The sequence below is a fragment of the Dendropsophus ebraccatus genome, chromosome 6 (assembly GCF_027789765.1).
Source record: "Dendropsophus ebraccatus isolate aDenEbr1 chromosome 6, aDenEbr1.pat, whole genome shotgun sequence".
Lineage (NCBI taxonomy): Eukaryota > Metazoa > Chordata > Amphibia > Anura > Hylidae > Dendropsophus > Dendropsophus ebraccatus.
In genome coordinates this window covers 126182956-126202718 of record NC_091459.1, presented here as the reverse complement: position 1 = coordinate 126202718, position 19763 = coordinate 126182956, and the positions used below count along the sequence as shown (strand labels likewise).

At 43.4% G+C, this 19763-nt stretch overlaps 1 protein-coding gene across 2 annotated transcripts in view; it reads left to right on the top strand.

Moving 5' to 3' along the window:
- Positions 1-16544, top strand: part of LOC138796016 (cytochrome P450 2K6-like) — a 70579-nt gene extending 54035 nt beyond the window's left edge. For both annotated transcript variants that reach the window (XM_069975884.1, XM_069975885.1), the window contains exons 5-10: positions 5265-5425; positions 9069-9245; positions 12332-12473; positions 13408-13592; positions 15375-15516; positions 15632-16544. In XM_069975884.1, coding sequence (XP_069831985.1) covers positions 5265-5425; positions 9069-9245; positions 12332-12473; positions 13408-13592; positions 15375-15516; positions 15632-15810 — 986 coding nt within the window. In that variant the 3' untranslated portion in view covers positions 15811-16544. The remainder of the gene's footprint in view (positions 1-5264; positions 5426-9068; positions 9246-12331; positions 12474-13407; positions 13593-15374; positions 15517-15631) is intronic.
- Positions 16545-19763: the final 3219 nt, after the last annotated feature.

Below are 19763 nucleotides of genomic sequence, written 5' to 3'. Positions count from 1 at the left end.
TAAAGGGACCAATTTCCCTCTTAAAGGGACCAATTTCGCTCTTAAAGGGACCCAGGTCGCTCTTAAAGGGACCCATTTTGCTCTTAGAGGGACATATTTCGCTCTTAAAGGGACATATTTTGCTCTTAAAGGGACCCATTTCGCTCTTAAAGGGACCCATTTCGCTCTTAAAGGGACCCAGATTGCTCTTAAAGGGACCCAGATTGCTCTTAAAGGGACCCAGGTCGCTCTTAAAGGGACCCATTTTGCTCTTAAAGGGACCCAGGTCGCTCTTAAAGTGACCAATTTCACTCTTAAAGGGACCAATTTCACTCTTAAAGGGACCCAGGTCGCTCTTAAAGGGACCCATTTTGCTCTTAAAGGGACATATTTTGCTCTTAAAGGGACATATTTCGCTCTTAAAGGGACATATTTTGCTCTTAAAGGGACCCAGGTCGCTCTTAAAGGGACCCATTTTGCTCTTAAAGGGACCCATTTTGCTCTTAAAGGGACCCATTTTGCTCTTAAAGGGACCCAGGTCGCTCTTAAAGGGACCCATTTTGCTCTTATAGGCACCCAGGTCGCTTTTAAAGGGACCCATTTTGCTCTTAAAGGGACATATTTTGCTCTTAAAGGGACATATTTCGCTCTTAAAGGGACATATTTTGCTCTTAAAGGGACCCAGGTTGCTCTTAAAGGGACCCATTTCGCTCTTAAAGGGACCCATTTCGCGCTTAAAGGGACCCATTTCACTCTTAAAGGGACCCAGGTCGCTCTTAAAAGGACCCATTTTGCTCTTAAAGGGACCCAGGTTGCTCTTAAAGGGACCAATTTCACGCTTAAAGGGACCAATTTCGCTCTTAAAGGGACCCAGGTTGCTCTTAAAAGGACCCATTTTGCTGTTAAAGGGACATATTTCGCTCTTAAAGGGACATATTTTGCTCTTAAAGTGAAATGAAGTCAAAATGACCCAGTGGACCGCGCAAATTTTGATCTTAGTGTTTCCGTTTTTCCCTCCTCCCCTTCTAAGAGCTCTAGCACTTTCAGTTTTTTATCTACAGGCCATGTAAGGGCTTATTTGTTACAGGAATAGTTGTACTGTGTAATGGCGTCATTCATTTTACCATAACATGTATGACGGAATCCCAAATATATTATTTATGAAGATATAAACAGGTGAAATCGTAAAAAAGAATGCAATATGGTAACGTTTGGGGGGTTCCTGTGTCTACGTAATGCACTATATGGTAACAGCGACATGATACTATTATTCTATAGGTCAGTCTGAACACAACCATATGCAGGTTACACAGATTCTCTAATGTTATATATATATTTTTTTATGAAATCCTTTTTTTTGGCAATTAAATATTAATAAAATGGGCCTATTTTGACGCTTATAACGGTTTTATTTTTTCACCTATGGGGCAGTATGGGGTGTCATTTTTTCCGCCATGATCTCTAGTTTTTATTAATACCATATTTGTGAAGATCGGACGTTTTGATCACTTTTTATTGATTTTTTTTAATATATAATGTAACATAAAATCGGTAAACTGCGCACTTTTTCCCCTCTTTTCGTGTACGCCGTTTACCGATCACAATGACGCTTGCTATATATTAATAGATCGGACAATTACGCACGCTACGGTATATTATATGTTTATCTATTTATTTATTTTTATATGTTTTATTTATATAATGGGAAAGGGGGGTGATTTAGACTTTTATTGGGGGAGGGGTTTTGGGGTAGTGTAATAGTGTTTTGAACTTTTTTTTTTTTACACATTTGAAGTCCCTTTGGGGGACTTGTACATACATGAGTTTGATTTATACACTGATGAATGCTATGCCATAGGCATAGCATTGATTAGTGTTATCGGCGATCTGCTCATTGAGCCTGCCTGTGCAGACTCAGTGTAGCAGATCGCCGATCGGACCGCACGGAGGCAGGTAAGAGACCTCCTGCAGTCCGTTTCAACGATCAGGACCCCCGCAGTCACACTGCGGGGGTCCCGATCGGTAAGTGACAGGGGACTCCCCCTGTCACTTACACTTAAACGCCGCAGCGTTTAAGGGGTTAATGACACGCGGCAGCGCGATCGCTGCAGCGTGTCATTACCGGTGAGGTCCCGGCTGCTGTTTGCAGCCGGCCCCCACCTGCTATGAAGCACACTCCGCTCCGGAGCACGCTTCATAGCGGGAGAAACACCCAGGACGTAAGGTTACGTCATGGGTCGTCTGGGGACAGACTTCCATGACGTAACCCTACGTCCAGGGTCATCTAGGGGTTAAAGGGACCCATTTTGCTCTTAAAGGGACCCAGATTGCTCTTAAAGGGACCCAGGTCGCTTTTAAAGGGACCCAGGTCACTCTTAAAGGGACCCATTTTGCTCTTAAAGGGACCCAGGTCGCTCTTAAAGGGACCAATTTCACTCTTAAAGGGACCAATTTCACGCTTAAAAGGACCAATTTCGCTCTTAAAGGGACCCAGGTCGCTCTTAAAGGGACCCATTTTGCTCTTAAAGGGACATATTTTGCTCTTAAAGGGACATATTTCGCTCTTAAAGGGACATATTTTGCTCTTAAAGGGACCAATTTCGCTCTTAAAGGGACCCAGGTCGCTCTTAAAGTGACCAATTTCACTCTTAAAGGGACCATTTTCACGCTTAAAGGGACCAATTTCGCTCTTAAAGGGACCCAGGTCGCTCTTAAAGGGACCCATTTTTGCTCTTAAAGGGACATATTTTGCTCTTAAAGGGACATATTTCGCTCTTAAAGGGACATATTTTGCTCTTAAAGGGACCCAGGTCGCTCTTGAAGGGACCCATTTCGTTCTTAAAGGGACCCATTTCGCTCTTAAAGGGACCCATTTTGCTCTTAAAAGGACCCATTTTGCTCTTAAAGCGACATATTTCGCTCTTAAAGGGACCCATGTCGCTCTTAAAGGGACATATTTTGCTCTAGAAGGGACCCAGGTTGCTCTTAAAGGGACCAATTTCGCTCTTAAAGGGACCTTGGTCGCTCTTGAAGGGACATATTTCGCTCTTAAAAGGACCCAGGTCGCTCTTAAAAGGGACCCGGGCCGCTCTTAAAGGGACCTTGGTCGCTCTTGAAGGGACATATTTCGCTCTTAAAAGGACCCAGGTCGCTCTTAAAAGGGACCCGGGCCGCTCTTAAAGGGACCCAGGTCGCTCTAGGGACATGGGTCTCTTTAAGAGCGACATGGGTCCCATACCTTTTGGAGTGTCCCGTCCGTTTAAGAGCAACTTGGGTCCCGTCCCTTTAAGAGCAACTTGGATCCCTTTAAGAGCTACATGGGACCCTTTAAGAGCGACTTGGGTCCCGTCCCTTTAAGAGCGACTTGGGTCCCGCCACTTTAAGAGCGACTTGGGTACCTTTAAGAACGACTTGGGTCCCTTTAAGAGCGACATGGCTCCCGTCCCTTTAAGAGCAACTTGGGTCCCTTTAAGAGCGACATGGCTCCCATCCCTTTAAGAGAGACTTGGGTCCCTTTAAGAGCGACTTGCGTTCCTTTAAGGGTGACCTGGGTCCCTTTAAGAGCGATCTGAGTACTTATAATGGTAAAGACCATTGCTCGGTTACCATGACAATCTTACTCATGTCGGGGAGACAAAATCGTTAAGGACCTTCCATATATTACATCTTCTATTGGCCAATAGTGGACATGTGACTGTGGATGGTGTGATACATTGCATGACGAGACCTTAGAGTTCCTATTGGCTGCTATATTTCAGCTATTTGCATATGTGCTGTGATTGGCTGTCAGCGGTTAGAGTGTGGCCATTATTTGCAATGGGCCATTATTTTCTATGGGAAATTTGGAGTCGTTTAACGGAAATTTCTTAAAAACGACAAATCCGATCGAAACGAAAAATAGATAGCACACCACACACCGCCGAGGGCTTCGAAACGCAGTTTGAACGGAGTGTGTGCACAAAGCGGTTCGGGCTGTATTACGCGCAGAAAAATGGCTGGAAGAAGAAACGGAAGAAGAAGAAGAAGAATACGGATTACAATATAGGGATTTTCAAGCACTATAATAAACAGTCAGTAGAAGGCAGCGCCCGCACTAATGGTGATCTTGGCTCATATGCAGATAATGAGGCAATGTAATAACATGAATGAGCCTACTGAGACAATGTTCGGGGTGCAACGGAGGAGAGGAGGACAATAATGGCATATGCAGGAGAGACAAAATCCAATGCACTCACCGATCTGTGGAAATCTTCAGTAGTTTATTAACATCAGATCATACCGGAGAGGGGGAAGGGTGGAATAGGGGCGGGAACGTCTCTGCACTCACAACAGTTCCACGCCGCAGCGCTTTGTCAAGTTCAGAACTGCGGTGTGAAACTGTTGTGATTGCAGAGACGTTCCCGCACCTTTTCCACCCTTCCCCCTCTCCGGTATGATCTGATGTTAATAAACTACTGAAGATTTCCACAGATCGGTGAGTGCATTGGATTTTGTCTCTCCTGCATATGCCATAACTACTATAATACTGCTCCTATGTACAAGAATATAACTACTATAATACTGCACCCTATATACAAGAATATAACTACTGTAATACTGCTCCTATATACAAGAATATAACTACTATAATAATGCTCCCTATATACAAGAATATAACCACTATATTACTGCTCCTATATACAGGAATATAACTACTATAATACTGCTCCTATATACAGGAATATAACTACTATAATACTGCTCCTATATACAAGAATATAACTACTATAATACTGCTCCTATATACAAGAATATAACTACTATAATACTGCTCCTATATACAAGAATATAACTACTATTATACTGCTCCGGTATACAAGAATATAACTACTATAATACTGCTCCCTATATACAAGAATATAACTACTATAATACTGCTCCTATATACAAGACTATAACTACTATAATAATGCTCCCTATATACAAGAATATAACTACTATAATACTGCTCCTATATACAAGAATATAACTACTATAATACTGCTCCCTATATACAAGAATATAACTACTATAATACTAGTCCTATATACAGGAATATAACTACTATAATACTGCCTCCTATATACAGGAATATAACAACTATAATACTGCTCCTATATACAAGAATATAACTACTATATTACTGCTCCTATATACAAGAATATAACTACTATAATACTGCTCCTATATACAAGAATATAACTACTATAATAATGCTCCCTATATACAAGAATATAACATCTATAATTTCTATTGATGTTTTTTAGGTGAGCCCTTTGATAACCTGATGATAATGAACGCAGCTGTCGCTAACATCATTGTATCTATATTACTCGGCCATCGATTTGACTACGATGATCCCAAACTTCAGAGGCTTCTGGTCTTAGCAATGAATAATGCCAGGGTTATTGGTAGCCCCATGGCCTTGGTAAGTTTATTGCTCTCACAATATTTTCATCGTAATCCAAGGCTCAGAGGCGTGTAACCTACTAACCACTACTATTGTAGAAATGTATGTGTTCCAATAGTATTAGATAGATATTTGTAGAGATACAGGCTGCCTTGTCAGTCTATATCTAAAACTTTACCTCTCTACTGGTGCTGTAACGTTTGGCAGCGCCTTCTTGTTGACGTCACTGCTTACCAGCGCTGGAACCCAGTAACGTCAGCAAAATGGTGTCACCTGACAATACAGCATCGGAACAGAGGATTAGGTAAAGTATACTTTAATAAATAATCTAAGAGACACGTCAACTTTTATGATAGGGACACTTAACATTACATGATAGGTTCTCTTCAGGTTTTAAAGGAATCAACTAGTGCCAGAGATTTGTAATTTACTTCTATTCAAAAATCTTAACTATTACAGGATTTATCAGCTGCTGTATGTCCTGCAGGAAGTGGTGTTCTGTTTCCAGTCTGACACAGTGCTCTCTGCTGCCACCTCTGTCCATGTCAGGAACTGTCCGGAGCATCAGCAAATCCCCATAGAAAACCTCTCCTGCTGGCTAGACTAGAAACAATACACCACTTCCTGTGGGACATACTGTATATCAGCTGATAAGTACTGGAAGACTTGAGATATTTCATTTACAAATCTCTGGCACTTTCTGGTACCAGTTAATTTAAAATAAATGTTGTTTGTTTTTGTTGTTGTTGTTGTTTTTGCTAGGTTTATTATGTTAAAGGAGAAGTCCGGCCAAAATTAATTTTTGATATGTTGTTACTTATGAAAAGTTATACAAATTTCTAATGTACATTAATTATGGGAAATGCACATATACTGCTATTTCCCTTAATTTAGTAGATCAGGAAGTGTTAGAATTCTCTCTGAAGAAGTGACGTCACGACCCAGGGTGTAATTCCTATGGAGTGTCCAGCAGGGGGCGCTCTCTATATAGAAGTCTATGGGACTTTATTGTTTCTATGGGTTTCTATGTAATGTAATGTAATGTTATGTACAGTGTGCTTTATTGAATGAATACATCTATGGAATACTTTGGGGAGCAAGTGTCCTTGCTCCCCAAAGTATTGCATAAATGTATTAATTCAATACATTCGGATATCACAGTAAGCCCGCCGATCCGCCGCATTTCCGCCTCATTTCCGCCGCACGCCGATCCGCTGCATTCCCGCCGATCCGGCCCATATACATTGAACTACAGCTCCCATCATCTGCTTCTAGTATGAACAGGTGATGGGAGCTGTAGCTGGGTAAGGGATATCACATGCCGCCGGGCACAGGGGGAGCCGCTCAGTACACAGGAGCGCTCCCCCCTCCTCCTCCTCCTTCCGTGATAACTTCCGCCTATAGCACTGCTGACTCCCTGCCTGGCCGCCGCTCTCCGCTCACATATACCGGCTCCCGGCATCAGCGCGGACACCAGGATGCATCGGAAGCCGGTATGTATGGGGGGGAGAGCGGCGGCCAGGCAGGGACTCAGCATTGGTATAGGCGGAAGTTATCCCGGAAGGAGGAGGGGGGAGCGCTCCTGTGTACTGAGCGGCTCCCCCCTGCGCCCGGCGGCATGTGATATCCCTTACCCAACTACAGCTCCCATCACCTGTTCATACTAGAAGCAGATGATGGGAGCTGTAGTTCAATGTATATGGGCCGGATCGGCGGGAATGCAGCGGATCGGCGTGCGGCGGAAATGAGGCGGAAATGCGGCGGATCGGCGGGCTTACTGTGATATCCGAATGTATTGAATTAATACATTTATGCAATATTTTGGGGAGCAGGGACACTTGCTCCCCAAAGTATTCCATAGATGTATTCATTCAATAAAGCACACTGTACATAACATTGCATTACATTAGATAGAAACCCATAGAAACAATAAAGTCCCATAGACTTCTATATAGAGAGCGCCCCCTGCTGGACACTCCATAGGAATTACACCCTGGGTCGTGACGTCACTTCTTCAGAGAGAATTCTAACACTTCCTGATCTACTAAATTAAGGGAAATAGCAGTATATGTGCATTTCCCATAATTAATGTACATTAGAAAATTGTATAACTTTTCATAAGTAACAACATATCAAAAATTAATTTTGGCCGGACTTCTCTTAATCATAAAACACATTTTCATTGTTTTACTGCATCTAAAATAAATGAAATACAATCTGCACATGTATAAAAGAGGAATTATATGGCATGAAAGCCTATATTATATAGAAGGTTTCATGTCAGCTATGTTATGGTCATACTGGGTCTCCTTGTTGGTCACAGTCGAATAAATATCATCAACTACAAAACAAAAAATGCCCAAAATAACACATCCCTACGCACCAAAGGTACAAATCAACAAAAAATACGTCCACCAAGGGATCATAAAAAATGCAGGGCAATCCAAAATATATAATGTATTTTATTTATTCTATTCATAAGCAAAATTTAAAAACCATTAAAGGAGACATAGAAGCCGTACCATAGACCAAAAAAAAAAGCCGTACCATAGACCAAAAAAAAAAGAAGTACAAAAAAAAAATGCAGTGAGGGTACATACATATAGAATTCATATACAGTGGTGGCTTGGATTACGAGCATAATTTGTTCCGGCACCGTGTTTGTAATCCAAATCCACTCTTAAACCAAAGCAAATTTTCCCATAAGAAATCACTGATATGCAGACAATTGGTTTCACATCCCCAAAATAATTTATTATTCTGAATAACATGTAAAACAGATGAAACAAAGATTCAGAAACAGCAGAATCTGTGATATTATAAGTTACTGTACAGTAATGGAGAGAATGGGAAACACAAGGGCGGACAGTGACTGCAGGGAGCATGAAGGAATGAGCAGGACAGATGGGGGCACATACATGCAGCTCTCTGCCCAGGGAGAGAGGGGTTACAGCTATGGAGAGATTACCCCCACAGTCCTGTCCCCTGATGTAAGCCCCAGCCTGAAGTGGATCTGCTATGATTTGGAAGGTGAGGGAGACTTCCTGGGTCAGAGTACAGTGCTGTAGACCCCGCTATGCAGACCATGCACCTCCCCCACTCCAGCTCCCACCCAGTACAGGGAGCTCTTACACCAAAGCAATGCTCTTAAACCAAATCACAATTTTGAAAAACTGTGAGCTCTTAAACCAAAACGCTCTTGAACCAAGTTACTCTTAAACCAAGGTACCACTGTAATTATTTATTGCACATGCTCAACAATAAATGTGTGTAACAATACATGCAGCCACCACTAGATGGCACCAAAACTATAACAGTCAATGAAAAAAAATGTATTGAAGCGTATATAGAGTGGCAAACAGATAAATAATATATAGTGACCACAGGTTCAAATAACATACGCAATAGATGCCCCGGAGAAAATGAAAGTGTAAATAAACAACAGAATATATAACAGAAGAAACTACATAGGTGGATGCATGTATTAGAAGTTCCTCTCACCTACTCACCCTACACGCGTTTCGCGTTGCTTGGTCGAGTGTTCTTTTTCCTGATGCCCTTCTGCCTGATTTCTACACTATGGAGCGCTGTTCATGCTTATATGAATAAATATTATGGACACAATCTAAGCATAATCCTACTTTTACTTTTCCATCTACAGCTGTACAACACCTTTCCATACCTGATGCGCTGGATTCCAGGAAGTCACAAAACTGTTCGATCGTCCGTTGATGAAATACATGTGTTTATTAGAGAGGTCTTCACTAAACAAAGGGATCAACTGGACGTCAATGACCAGAGGAATCTTATAGATTGTTTTTTGGTCAAACAGAAAGAGGTAACGTAATAAGACGGACATTTCACAATAGTGGTCGTCTGGGAGGGATGGAGAGGGTTTGTTTTTTCTGGCCAATGTGTAAGAGCGGACTAGTTCTAAAACAAGCAAACACCACAGTCCAGACACAAGAGCAGTGGTACCTTGGTTTAAGAGCATTGCTTTGGTTTAAGAGCTCCCTGTACTGGGTGGGAGCGGGAGTGGGGGAGGGGCACCGTCTGCATAGCGGGGTCTACAGCACTGTATTCTGACCCAGGAAGTCTTCCTCACCTTCCAAATCATAGCAGATCCACTTCAGGCTGGGGCTTGCATCAGGAGACAGGACTGTGGAGGTAATCTCTCCATAGCTGTAACCCCTTTCTCCCCGGACAGAGAGTGCTGCATGTATGTGCCCACATCTGCCCTGCTCATTTCTTCATACTCCCTGCAGTCTGTCAGTCCTGAATGGTCCATGCTGAACCCCCTCCCCATTGCTGTCATGTGATGACACAGACCTCTGACAGCGGCCCTGCTTCTCTATTCTAGCCTGTTGTACTACGCTACCGCATTATGGGGATCTGCAGTTTCATCCTGTGTCTACAAACTGGTTTCTCAGGTTAATGCACTTACTATACATTTATAAGCACGGCCCCAGAACTAATTATGCTCGTAATCCAAGGCACCACTGTACTTCTCTTTTAGTAAAAAAAAAAAAACCCACAATGCAGTAGTAACTATTTCTCCAGCTGTAGTAATCCAACAGAACAATACAGTAATAAATACTTCACCAGCTGTAGTAAGCCAACAGTACAGTGCAGCGATAAATACTTCTCCAGCTGTAGTAAGCCAACAGTACAGTGCAGCGATAAATACTTCTCCAGCTGTAGTAAGCTAACAGTACAGTGCAGCGATAAATACTTCTCCAGCTGTAGTAAGCTAACAGTACAGTGCAGCGATAAATACTTCTCCAGCTGTAGTAAGCTAACAGTACAGTGCAGCAATAAATACTTCTCCAGCTGTAGTAAGCTAACAGTACAGTGCAGCGATAAATACTTCTCCACCTGTGGTAAACTAACAGTACAGTGCAGTAATATGTTCTACTTCATCAGCAACAACAAACGAACACTGGCAGTTTTCACCCTGCAGCACCGACCCCCTTCACCTGACCCCCTGACCTCTTCAGTCAGCACCTTTTCCCACTGCAGCACTGATCCCACTAATGGATACTAACATAAGGAAGAAAAAAAGGAGAGTGAGTCTACTAGCTACTGGGCATAAGCTCAGCAAAAGTCCCATTGCCTGCTAGGACCTATTAGTCTTCAGGCCGGGCCTAGTCATCCCATAGCTAAGAAAGCTACAACTGAAACACCTGCAGACTGGGCATTGCAGAAAAGATACAATGAGTACTACAAGTGTCAAACATCGCACTGGGTTGCACACTACATATCCAGGAGATCTGGAGCTTTGTTTCAGGAAAACAGCTTTTCTCTATGCACTTGTGTGGCTATAATGTTCCTTTATAGATATACAGTCATGGCCAAAACGTTTGAAAATGACACAAATATTATATTTTCATGATCTGCTGCCCCCTAGATTTTATGTGTGTTTGTCAGATGTTTTTATCACATACAGAAATATAATTGCAATCCTATTATGAGTAACAAAAGCTTATACTGACAGATAGAATGAGTTATTGCAGCAAGTCAATATTTTCAGTGTTAACCCTTCTTCTTCAGGACCTCTGTAATTCTCCCTGGCATGCTCTCAATCAACTTCTGGACCAAATCCTGTCTGATAGCAGTCCATTCTTGCACACAATACTTGCATATTGTCAGAATTTGTTGGTTTTGTTTGTCCACCCGTCTCTTGATGATTGACCACAAGTTCTCAATGGGATTAAGATCTGGGGAGTTTCCAGGCCATGGACCCAAAATCTCTTTGTTTTGTTCCCTGAGCCATTTAGTTATCACCTTTGCTTTATGGCAAGGTGCTCCATCGTGCTGGAAAAGGCATTGTTGATCGCCAAACTGCTCTTGGACGGTTGGGAGAAGTTGCTCTTGGAGGACATTCTGGTACCATTCTTTATTCATGGCTGTGTTTTTAGGCAAGACTGTGAGAGAGCCGATTCCCTTGGCTGAGAAGCAACCCCACACATGAATGGTTTTTAGGATGCTTTACAGTTGGCATGAGACAAGACTGGTGGTAGCGCTCACCTCGTCTTCTCTGAATAAGCTGTTTTCCAGATGTCCCAAACAATCGGAAAGGGGATTCATCAGAGAAAATGACTTTACCCCCGTCCTCAGCAGTCCACTTCCTGTACCTTTTGCAGAATATCAGTCTGTCCCTGATGTTTTTTTCTGTAGAGAAGTGGCTTCTTTGCTGCCCTCCTTGAGACCAGGCCTTGCTCCAAGAGTCTCCGTCTCACAGTGTGTGCAGTTGCACTCACACCTGCCTGCTGCCATTCCTGAGCAAGCTCTGCACTGCTGGTAGCCCGATCCCACAGCTGAAACACTTTTGAGACGGTCCTGGCGCTTGCTGGTCTTTCTTGGGTGCCTGGAGCCTTTTTGGCAACAATGGAACCTTTCTTCTTGAAGTTCTTGATGATGCGATAGATTAACTGAGGTGCAATCTTTCTAGCTGCAATACTCTTCCCTGTTAGGCCATTTTTGTGCAGTGCAATGATGACTGCACGTGTTTCTTTAGAGATAACCATGGTTAACAGAGGAGAAACAATGATGCCAAGCACCAGCCTCCTTTTAAAGAGTCCAGTGTTGTCATTCTTACTTAATCATGACAGATTGATCTCCAGCCCTGTCCTCATCAACACCCACACCTGTGTTAATGGAGCAATCAGTGAAGCAATGTTAGCTGGTCCTTTTAATGCAGGGCTGCAATGATGCTGAAATGTGTTTTGGGGGATAAAATTAAATTTCTAGGCAAATATTGACTTTGCAAGTAATTGCTGTTAAGCTGATCACTCTTTGTAACATTCTGGAGTATATGCAAATTGTCATTTTAAAAACTGAAGCAGTAGACTTTGTAAAAATTAATATTTGTATCATTCTCAAAACTTTTGGCCATGACTGTACTATATATTTTGCTAATTTTAGGAGAAACTAAATCCTGAATCATATTTTCATGATGAAAACCTATTATCTCTTGTGACCGACTTGTTCGCTGCTGGAATGGAGACGACTTCTACCACACTGAGATGGAGCCTTCTATTAATGATGAAGTATCCTGAGGTTCAAAGTAAGAAGATATTACTACTTGTGATCGATCTATCTATCATGTCATATCTATCTATCTATCTATCTATCATGTCACATCTATTTGTCTATTCAAATAAGATCAAAATACACTAAACAAACTTCAGCATGAAAAGTTAGTACAACTACATCACACATATAGCAGAACTTAATCCTCCATCACTGGGACCATTTTTCGAATGGTATACAAGTGACCTACCAACAATATATATATACACATTAGAAACATATTGGTAATCAGTGTTAACAATGTGCTGACTAATAATGATAATAATTGTAAGTAATAAATTACAGTGCAACACTAGAGACTTGTACGGAGCCAGTGGTTTCCCAAAAAGACACCAGTATGGAGGCACCAAAGGGTAAACTTAAAGGAATTCAGGGTCCAAGTGTAGGTCATGGGTAGGCAGGGACAGCCTTGTACTACTGTCTTCTGGTCCACTGGGTTAGCTGCTTTCTAAAAAAGAAACCAATATGAGACCCCAAAGCAAATCAGGGTCAAAGTGCAGGTTATGGGTAGGCAGTGACAGCCTGGCGCTATTGTCTTCTGATCCACTGGGACACAAAGTAAAGTCCGGGTTGAAGCATAGGTTGTGGGCAGGCAGCAAAAGTGCCTGCCCAGCTTACTCTCAGACTCACATAACTTCATAACTCACATGTGTCCTTCATCACCCTCTAGCAGCTAAGTTCAGCTCCTACATTCATAAGTGTTATAAAGAGTGAAAACCTAATGGGTACTTATCTCTGGATGAGTAACATGTGGTTGGGGTTGGAAACTGGTCCTAATTTCCTAGTAGACAATGAACCCCATCTCTAATATTGGATTACTAGTAGGATTTAACTGTATAGGAATGTGGGGAAAAAATCATGCTAAGACGTATAGCCATCATTAACTTTAATTCTTACATTAATCACAGAAAAAGTTCAAAAAGAAATTGTAGAAGTCATTGGTTTAGCAGACCCCCAGCTGGTCCACCACCAACAAATGCCATACACCAATGCGGTTATCCATGAGATTCAGAGATTCACCAATCTTGTACCAACCAATTTGCCACGTATGTCAACTCAAGATGTTACCCTGAATGGCTATTTCATACCAAAGGTAAGTAGTAAAAAAAAATGTATTGCCTGGTTTTGTCTTGACTTCAGAGGTCCATATAACAAAGGGCATAGTAAGGGTAATAGCAGGTAACAATGGCCAAACCTGGTTCCCAACATGGTGCCTTTACTTTCATTTAGTATGTATATAGTATGGGCCTGAGAGGCTACGTATATATCATATCATTCTCTTTCATTTGAAAATGAGTAGATACTTGAGAAGAGCTACAACACCCTTTACCAGGGGCCACTGAGGTGCTCCACTGGTGTGGTGGACGACCGGTCACTTGCCAGATGGTGAAGTGTAACTCCACTACAGTAATGGTTGGTCAGGGAATAGCTCAACCAGGTGTTAGGTTGGGCACACAGGTATGATAGCACACCTGCTTTTATTTTAGTGAGGCGAGCTATACCCTTTCCCCTGTGGTCAGTAACCTGACTGGTTGTTTAGGGGTCCCTTGGGCGCTTATCACAGGGGTCCGGTGTGGAGTTGTGACCCACCCGGACTATCAGTACTGCCACCCACAGAAAGGGGAGATGACCCAAGGAAGATGCCATGGCTGTGTAGGTGCTTAGAGAATAACCACTGTGTCCAGTTAAATAACTTTTTCTTCTTTTTTTTTTTAGAAATACTTGATACAGTGATATACAGCAGACATCTGTCTTGACAATACACTTTAGGCTTTAGTGACAGGATAGTGCAGCTGTGCTGGCTGAGTTGAGTGCTGAGAGGTAGAAGAGGTTCAGAGAAGTAGAGAGGAAGATGTCGAAAGAGTTCCAACCCAATGTAGTACTGTGCTTTTCCAGAACTTGAACAGTAGAATAAGTAGAATACTTGAGAGTAGATAGAATACTTGTGCCCATGTTTTGACTCTTGGGTCTTTGAGGGGCAATAGGTGGTGTAGTGTCGGGCGACCCATCCAAGAGGGTGAAACCAGCCCCAGACCTTGTTACCTGGATTGAGCAAAGTGGTCAGAATTTTCTGGTTACACCTGCGCTGCGAGATGGAATACGTAGGCTTCTAGCAACTTTTCTCTATGCGGATCAGTTCGTCTTTCTTCAGGATACTGTCCTTTAGACTTGTTTATGGCATGGGCTGGGATGATCCTTGACTTGTCCCCTCTGAGAGTACTTAGCACTGCACAGTGCATGGAAGTGCTGCTTTCAAGAAAAGAGTGGCCGTTACCATAAATGTTTGCTCTGCTCAACGTCTAGACTAAGACACCACTTGTCCTCTAAAAGAGCATAAGCCAGGGCCCAACTTGACTGCTGTAGGGACCATTCTGGCTTGCGTTCTTCCTCTACAGAAACCAGAGTAAGACTCAGTAAAGGTGTGTGGCTACACTTACTCTCCCCATGGGACAACCTCCTACAGCATATGTAATATGTGCTGTGAGAGGGTGAGAAGAGAGTGCAAGAGAAGGATAGAGATAGGTAAATAAGAAAAAGAGCTCTCATTGGTGCACAAATCACAAAAACAATAACCCTTTAGTTACCTACAGCTGTGCAATACTTAAGCATACCATATACATACTAGCGACATCTAGTGGCAAAACTTACTACTTTATCTACTTTGAAGTACAGGCTTTTATGAGGGGTGTAAAGACAAGTAACACCCATGGTGGGATACCACACCACCAAATGTATGCAACAGGGTACAAAATGGAGGTTGATGAACAAAACAAGTGGTTCATACATAATACTGATGACAGCCTTGCCCTAAATACTCTACTTTTTGCTAGATTTAAGCCTACAGAGTAATTTATGAATCCATATATCTTTTTAGGGGACTCAGATAATTCCATCCCTGACCTCTGTCCTACGAGACACCAAATACTTCAAGAAACCTGATGAGTTTTACCCTGAACATTTTCTGGATTCTGATGGAAAGTTTGTTAAAAATGAGGCCTTTATACCATTTTCTGTTGGTGAGTATCATCAAAGTAAAGAGATTGGATGATGCAACCACACAAAAGGGCTACCTGCCACCAGACTCCATGATGGACCCATGCTGATATGTTCTCTCCATTCTCCTTTCTGTAGGTAAGAGAAGTTGTGCTGGAGAGAACTTGGCTAAGATGGAGCTTTTCCTCTTCTTTACAAAGCTGCTGCAGAACTTCACATTCAAGGCTCCTCCTGGGGCAAAGCTGGATCTCACCGCTGCCGTCGGCTTCACCTTAACCCCACAGAGGCATCAGATCTGTGCAATCCCTCACAGTTAATGGACAGCTCTCCTTGTGGTTGCCTGATGTATAAATCTCTTTACAGGGCTTGTCTTACTGCTAAAAATGATCAGTTTAATGACACCTGGTGGTCAGAGTATATAACAATGTGCATGTCCATCTACTGATGTCAGTGCTAGAGGACACATATGTTCAGTTACAGTACCTCCAAACCAAGAGCTTTCTCCTTGTCAGGGGAGGTGCAGAGCCCCTGCAGCACTTGGCATTATAGCTGAGAAGACTCCTTCTTTATGGAAAGTAAAAACTATATTGTCAGCTGCCAGAGGAGGAAGTAGGCTGATTCAGCCATTTTAGAGAACCCCAGAAAGTCCAGAGGTCAAAAGCTAGCTGATTGGTGTGGTGCCGACACCAGACGCACCCAGCAGATCAGCTGTTGAGTACCCACACCGCCCTGCTAAAAGCAGTTTGTCTCCATTCACTGTATAGTGGTCAGACCCGGTTACTGCAGCTCAGCGGCACAGACACTGGTCATCACCACTACACAATGAACAACTGCTTCCTGCCCCTAGGTTACCTTGTTCATATGCTTCATATTCTTTAGTAGAAATGCCCCTATAGGCCAGAGGGTACGAGCACACTGATTGGAATAACGCCATATATGTACAGTATATGTATGTTTTTGTTATGGTCCATGGTTTGTATTGGGGGAATTACTTTATTAGTTTATGCATAAAAATAAAAAAATAAATTATTGAGTACAAATAGAAAGACGACCAGCACTACTGTTAAGTTTTTACTTTTACCTTTTTACGGCTTCTCAGAGAGCCATCAAGAACAGGTGGTGCCCAGCAGAAAAGCCCCAATAAGTATACTATATAGCAGTGCTTCTCAATTCCAGTCTTCAGGCCTCGCCAACAGGTCGTGTTTTGATGATATCCCATACAAAGGACACCTCTGCTAATACCTGGTGCACTGAGTATAATGATATCACCTGTGAAATACTAAGGAAATCCTCAAAACATGACCTGTTGGTGAGGCCTGGAATTGAACGAACGATAAATCTCCCCCTTTGTCCTCAAATTTTCCTAGCCTTCTTTAGGTGTGAAGGACATGATGAAATTTTAGACTATACAGCGGAAATGTAGAAGACCTTTTCTGTGAAATAATATGGACTGACCGTGGTGTAGTGTCCCACTACGTCTTTTTCTCCTTACACCCTGGTAAAAGTGTCTCACTCTAGTGTTACAGGTTAGGGTAGGTGGCCGCTGTTCCTTACTCCAACCACTACATGTCACACAGCACAGCTGCAGCTAACACTAGGTCTAGCTACATACACTCCCTGCTGACTTTAGTCTGCACTTACTTGAGGTATTCAGTCTAGTTAAGCGGTGGGAAACTTCCGGCCCGCGGGCTGCATCCGGCCCCTGAGACCTCCTGATGCGGCCCAAGGCTCCCCTGTGATGTGCACCACTCTGGTGGGGCAGGAGCCGGCATACACAGCATCTTCCTGTGTCTGTGACGGCTGCCAGACACAGGAGGATGCTGTCTGTGCCGGCTCCTTCCCCACCAGAGTGGTGCACATCTTCCATCTTCTGGGGGCCGTGCGCGATGACGTCATTTCATCTTGCGCCGTCTGCAGGAGAAGACAGGCACAGGCTAGAGGAGAGAGAAGAGGACCTGGGCAGCGTGGGAGCAGAGGAAAGGTGAGTGGGAAGGGGTTTTTTTTCTTTTTTTCTTTGGGACAGGCACTGGAGGTTATCTAGGCTACCAGGGACATGACTGGGGGGGGGGGGGGGGGTTAACTAGGCTACCAGGGACATGACTGGGGGGATTAATTTGGCTACCAGGGACATGACTGGGGGGGGTTACCTAGGCTACCAGGGACATGACTGGGGGGTTAACTAGGCTACCAGGGGCATCACTGGGGGTTAACTACAATAGCAGGGGCACTAGGGAAACAATACTTTGCCTTGCCCCAGGTGCTGCAACTACTAACTGCCGCACACGGTATGCGGCCCTCAAATTATTTTTTTAATGCCTGACTGGCCCTCAACATGGAAAAGGTTCCCCACCCCTGGTCTAGTTCCAGACAAAGAGGAGAGCAGACCTGTGTATACAAGCTAGCTACCCAACCACAAGGGAGTCTCACCCCTTGTCAACATCGAGGATTTACTTTACAGCACAGAAAAGTTGACTACCTTAGAGAAAGGGACAGATGCTTCAAGACTGAACCTGCAGTAGAGCACAGTGCCCCCTGCTGGTGTGATGATGTAGAGAGGACACACTGCCCCCTGCTGGTGTGATGATGTAGAGAGGACACACTGCCCCCTGCTGGTGTCATGTAGAGAGGACACACTGCCCCCTGCTGGTGTGATGATGTGGGGAGGACACACTTCCCCCTGCTGGTGTGATGATGTGGGGAGGACGCCCTGCCCCCTGCTGGTGTGAAGATGTTGGCAGCCATTACATATGACAGTTGGTCAATAAGTTTATTTATTAACTCTAGCCAACCTGGGATCGTGGACTGGCTACCGCAACGTTCCAGCTTCACGTCAGGCAGTATCTAAACCCGGAGACAGCAGTCAACAGAAGAGTCGTCCCGAAGGAGCGCCACAACCATTCCCTGACAAGGCTAAGATGTATCATCTGCCCCATGCCCTGTCGGGTGCCACACACAAGACGACTTGCCAGGCCTGCCGGCTAGAGAGCTGCTGACGGGCCTAGCACTCCCCTGGACTCTCAGCACCTCAACCTCTCAACACTGCCCCCTGCTGGTGTGATGATGTGGGGAGGAAACAATGCCCCCTGCTGGTGTGATGATGTGGGGAGGACACACTGCCTCCTGCTGGTGTGATGATGTGGGGAGGACACACTGCCTCTGCTGGTGTCCTGTTGGTGTGATGATGTGGGGAGGACGCATTGCCCCCTGCTGGTATGATGATGTGGGGAGGACACACTGCCCCCTGCTGGTGTGAAGATATGGGGAGGACACACTGCCCCCTGCTGGTGTGATGATTTGGGGAGCCATTACATATGACAGTTGGTCGATAAGTTTATTTATTAACTCACTAACAGTGAAAGAACTCGACTCACCCTCTCATATCAGTGTAACTGGTTTCTTCTCTTACAAATAAAACTCGTCTCACCTTTCCCTATCAAGATTACACAATATCAACCTCAATCCAAAAACTCAGGTCACCTCTTGCTGCTTATTTTCCTTTTTTATGGTTATTGCAAATTTTCATTAGAATGAATTCAATAGAATTGGACAAGACCATAACCATATGGATAATATCACACCACCCGGTCAACATGTCTCTTTATTGTTCCAGTTTACTATCTTAACATCATAGGTCCCTGGTAGTGGTAACAGGGTCCTAGAGGCTCCTTTCCATTGTATAGTTATACACTGAGAGGGACATTTACTAAGGAAGGAGTCTAATGTGTGCAACTATTCTAATGAGGATTGGTGTGTATTTTGTTCCAATATATTGTGACTGATTTATTTACCTGTAGCACTGCCATAGTAAATGTATATAAGTAAAAAGTTGCACAAAAAGTCGCAAAAATGCAAAAATTGGGCAAGCATATTCTCCTGGTACTAACAAGAAATAAACCTGCTTTTAAAAAGTCGCTAATGATAAATTGGGCGCTAATCCCTGATTATACAAACTTTTGGGTGACTACACAAAACAAGCAGATTAAAAAAAAAAGTTGCATCTAAAAATATTCGCCTGTCTATGTGGGATATATGGACTCAAGAGTGGACTGACAGTTTCAGTGTTTTCAATTTGGAATATACATGTATATCATCAGGACATATCCACTGGCATATACCTTCTCAATAAGTTGATGATTAACTCGGCTCACCTCTGGAAAAAACTCGGCTCACCCTCTTATATCATGTAAACTGGTTTCACCTCTTACAAAGAAAACTCAGCTCACCTCTATTAGACTGACACAATATCCACTCATAAACTGGTGGCTGTGAT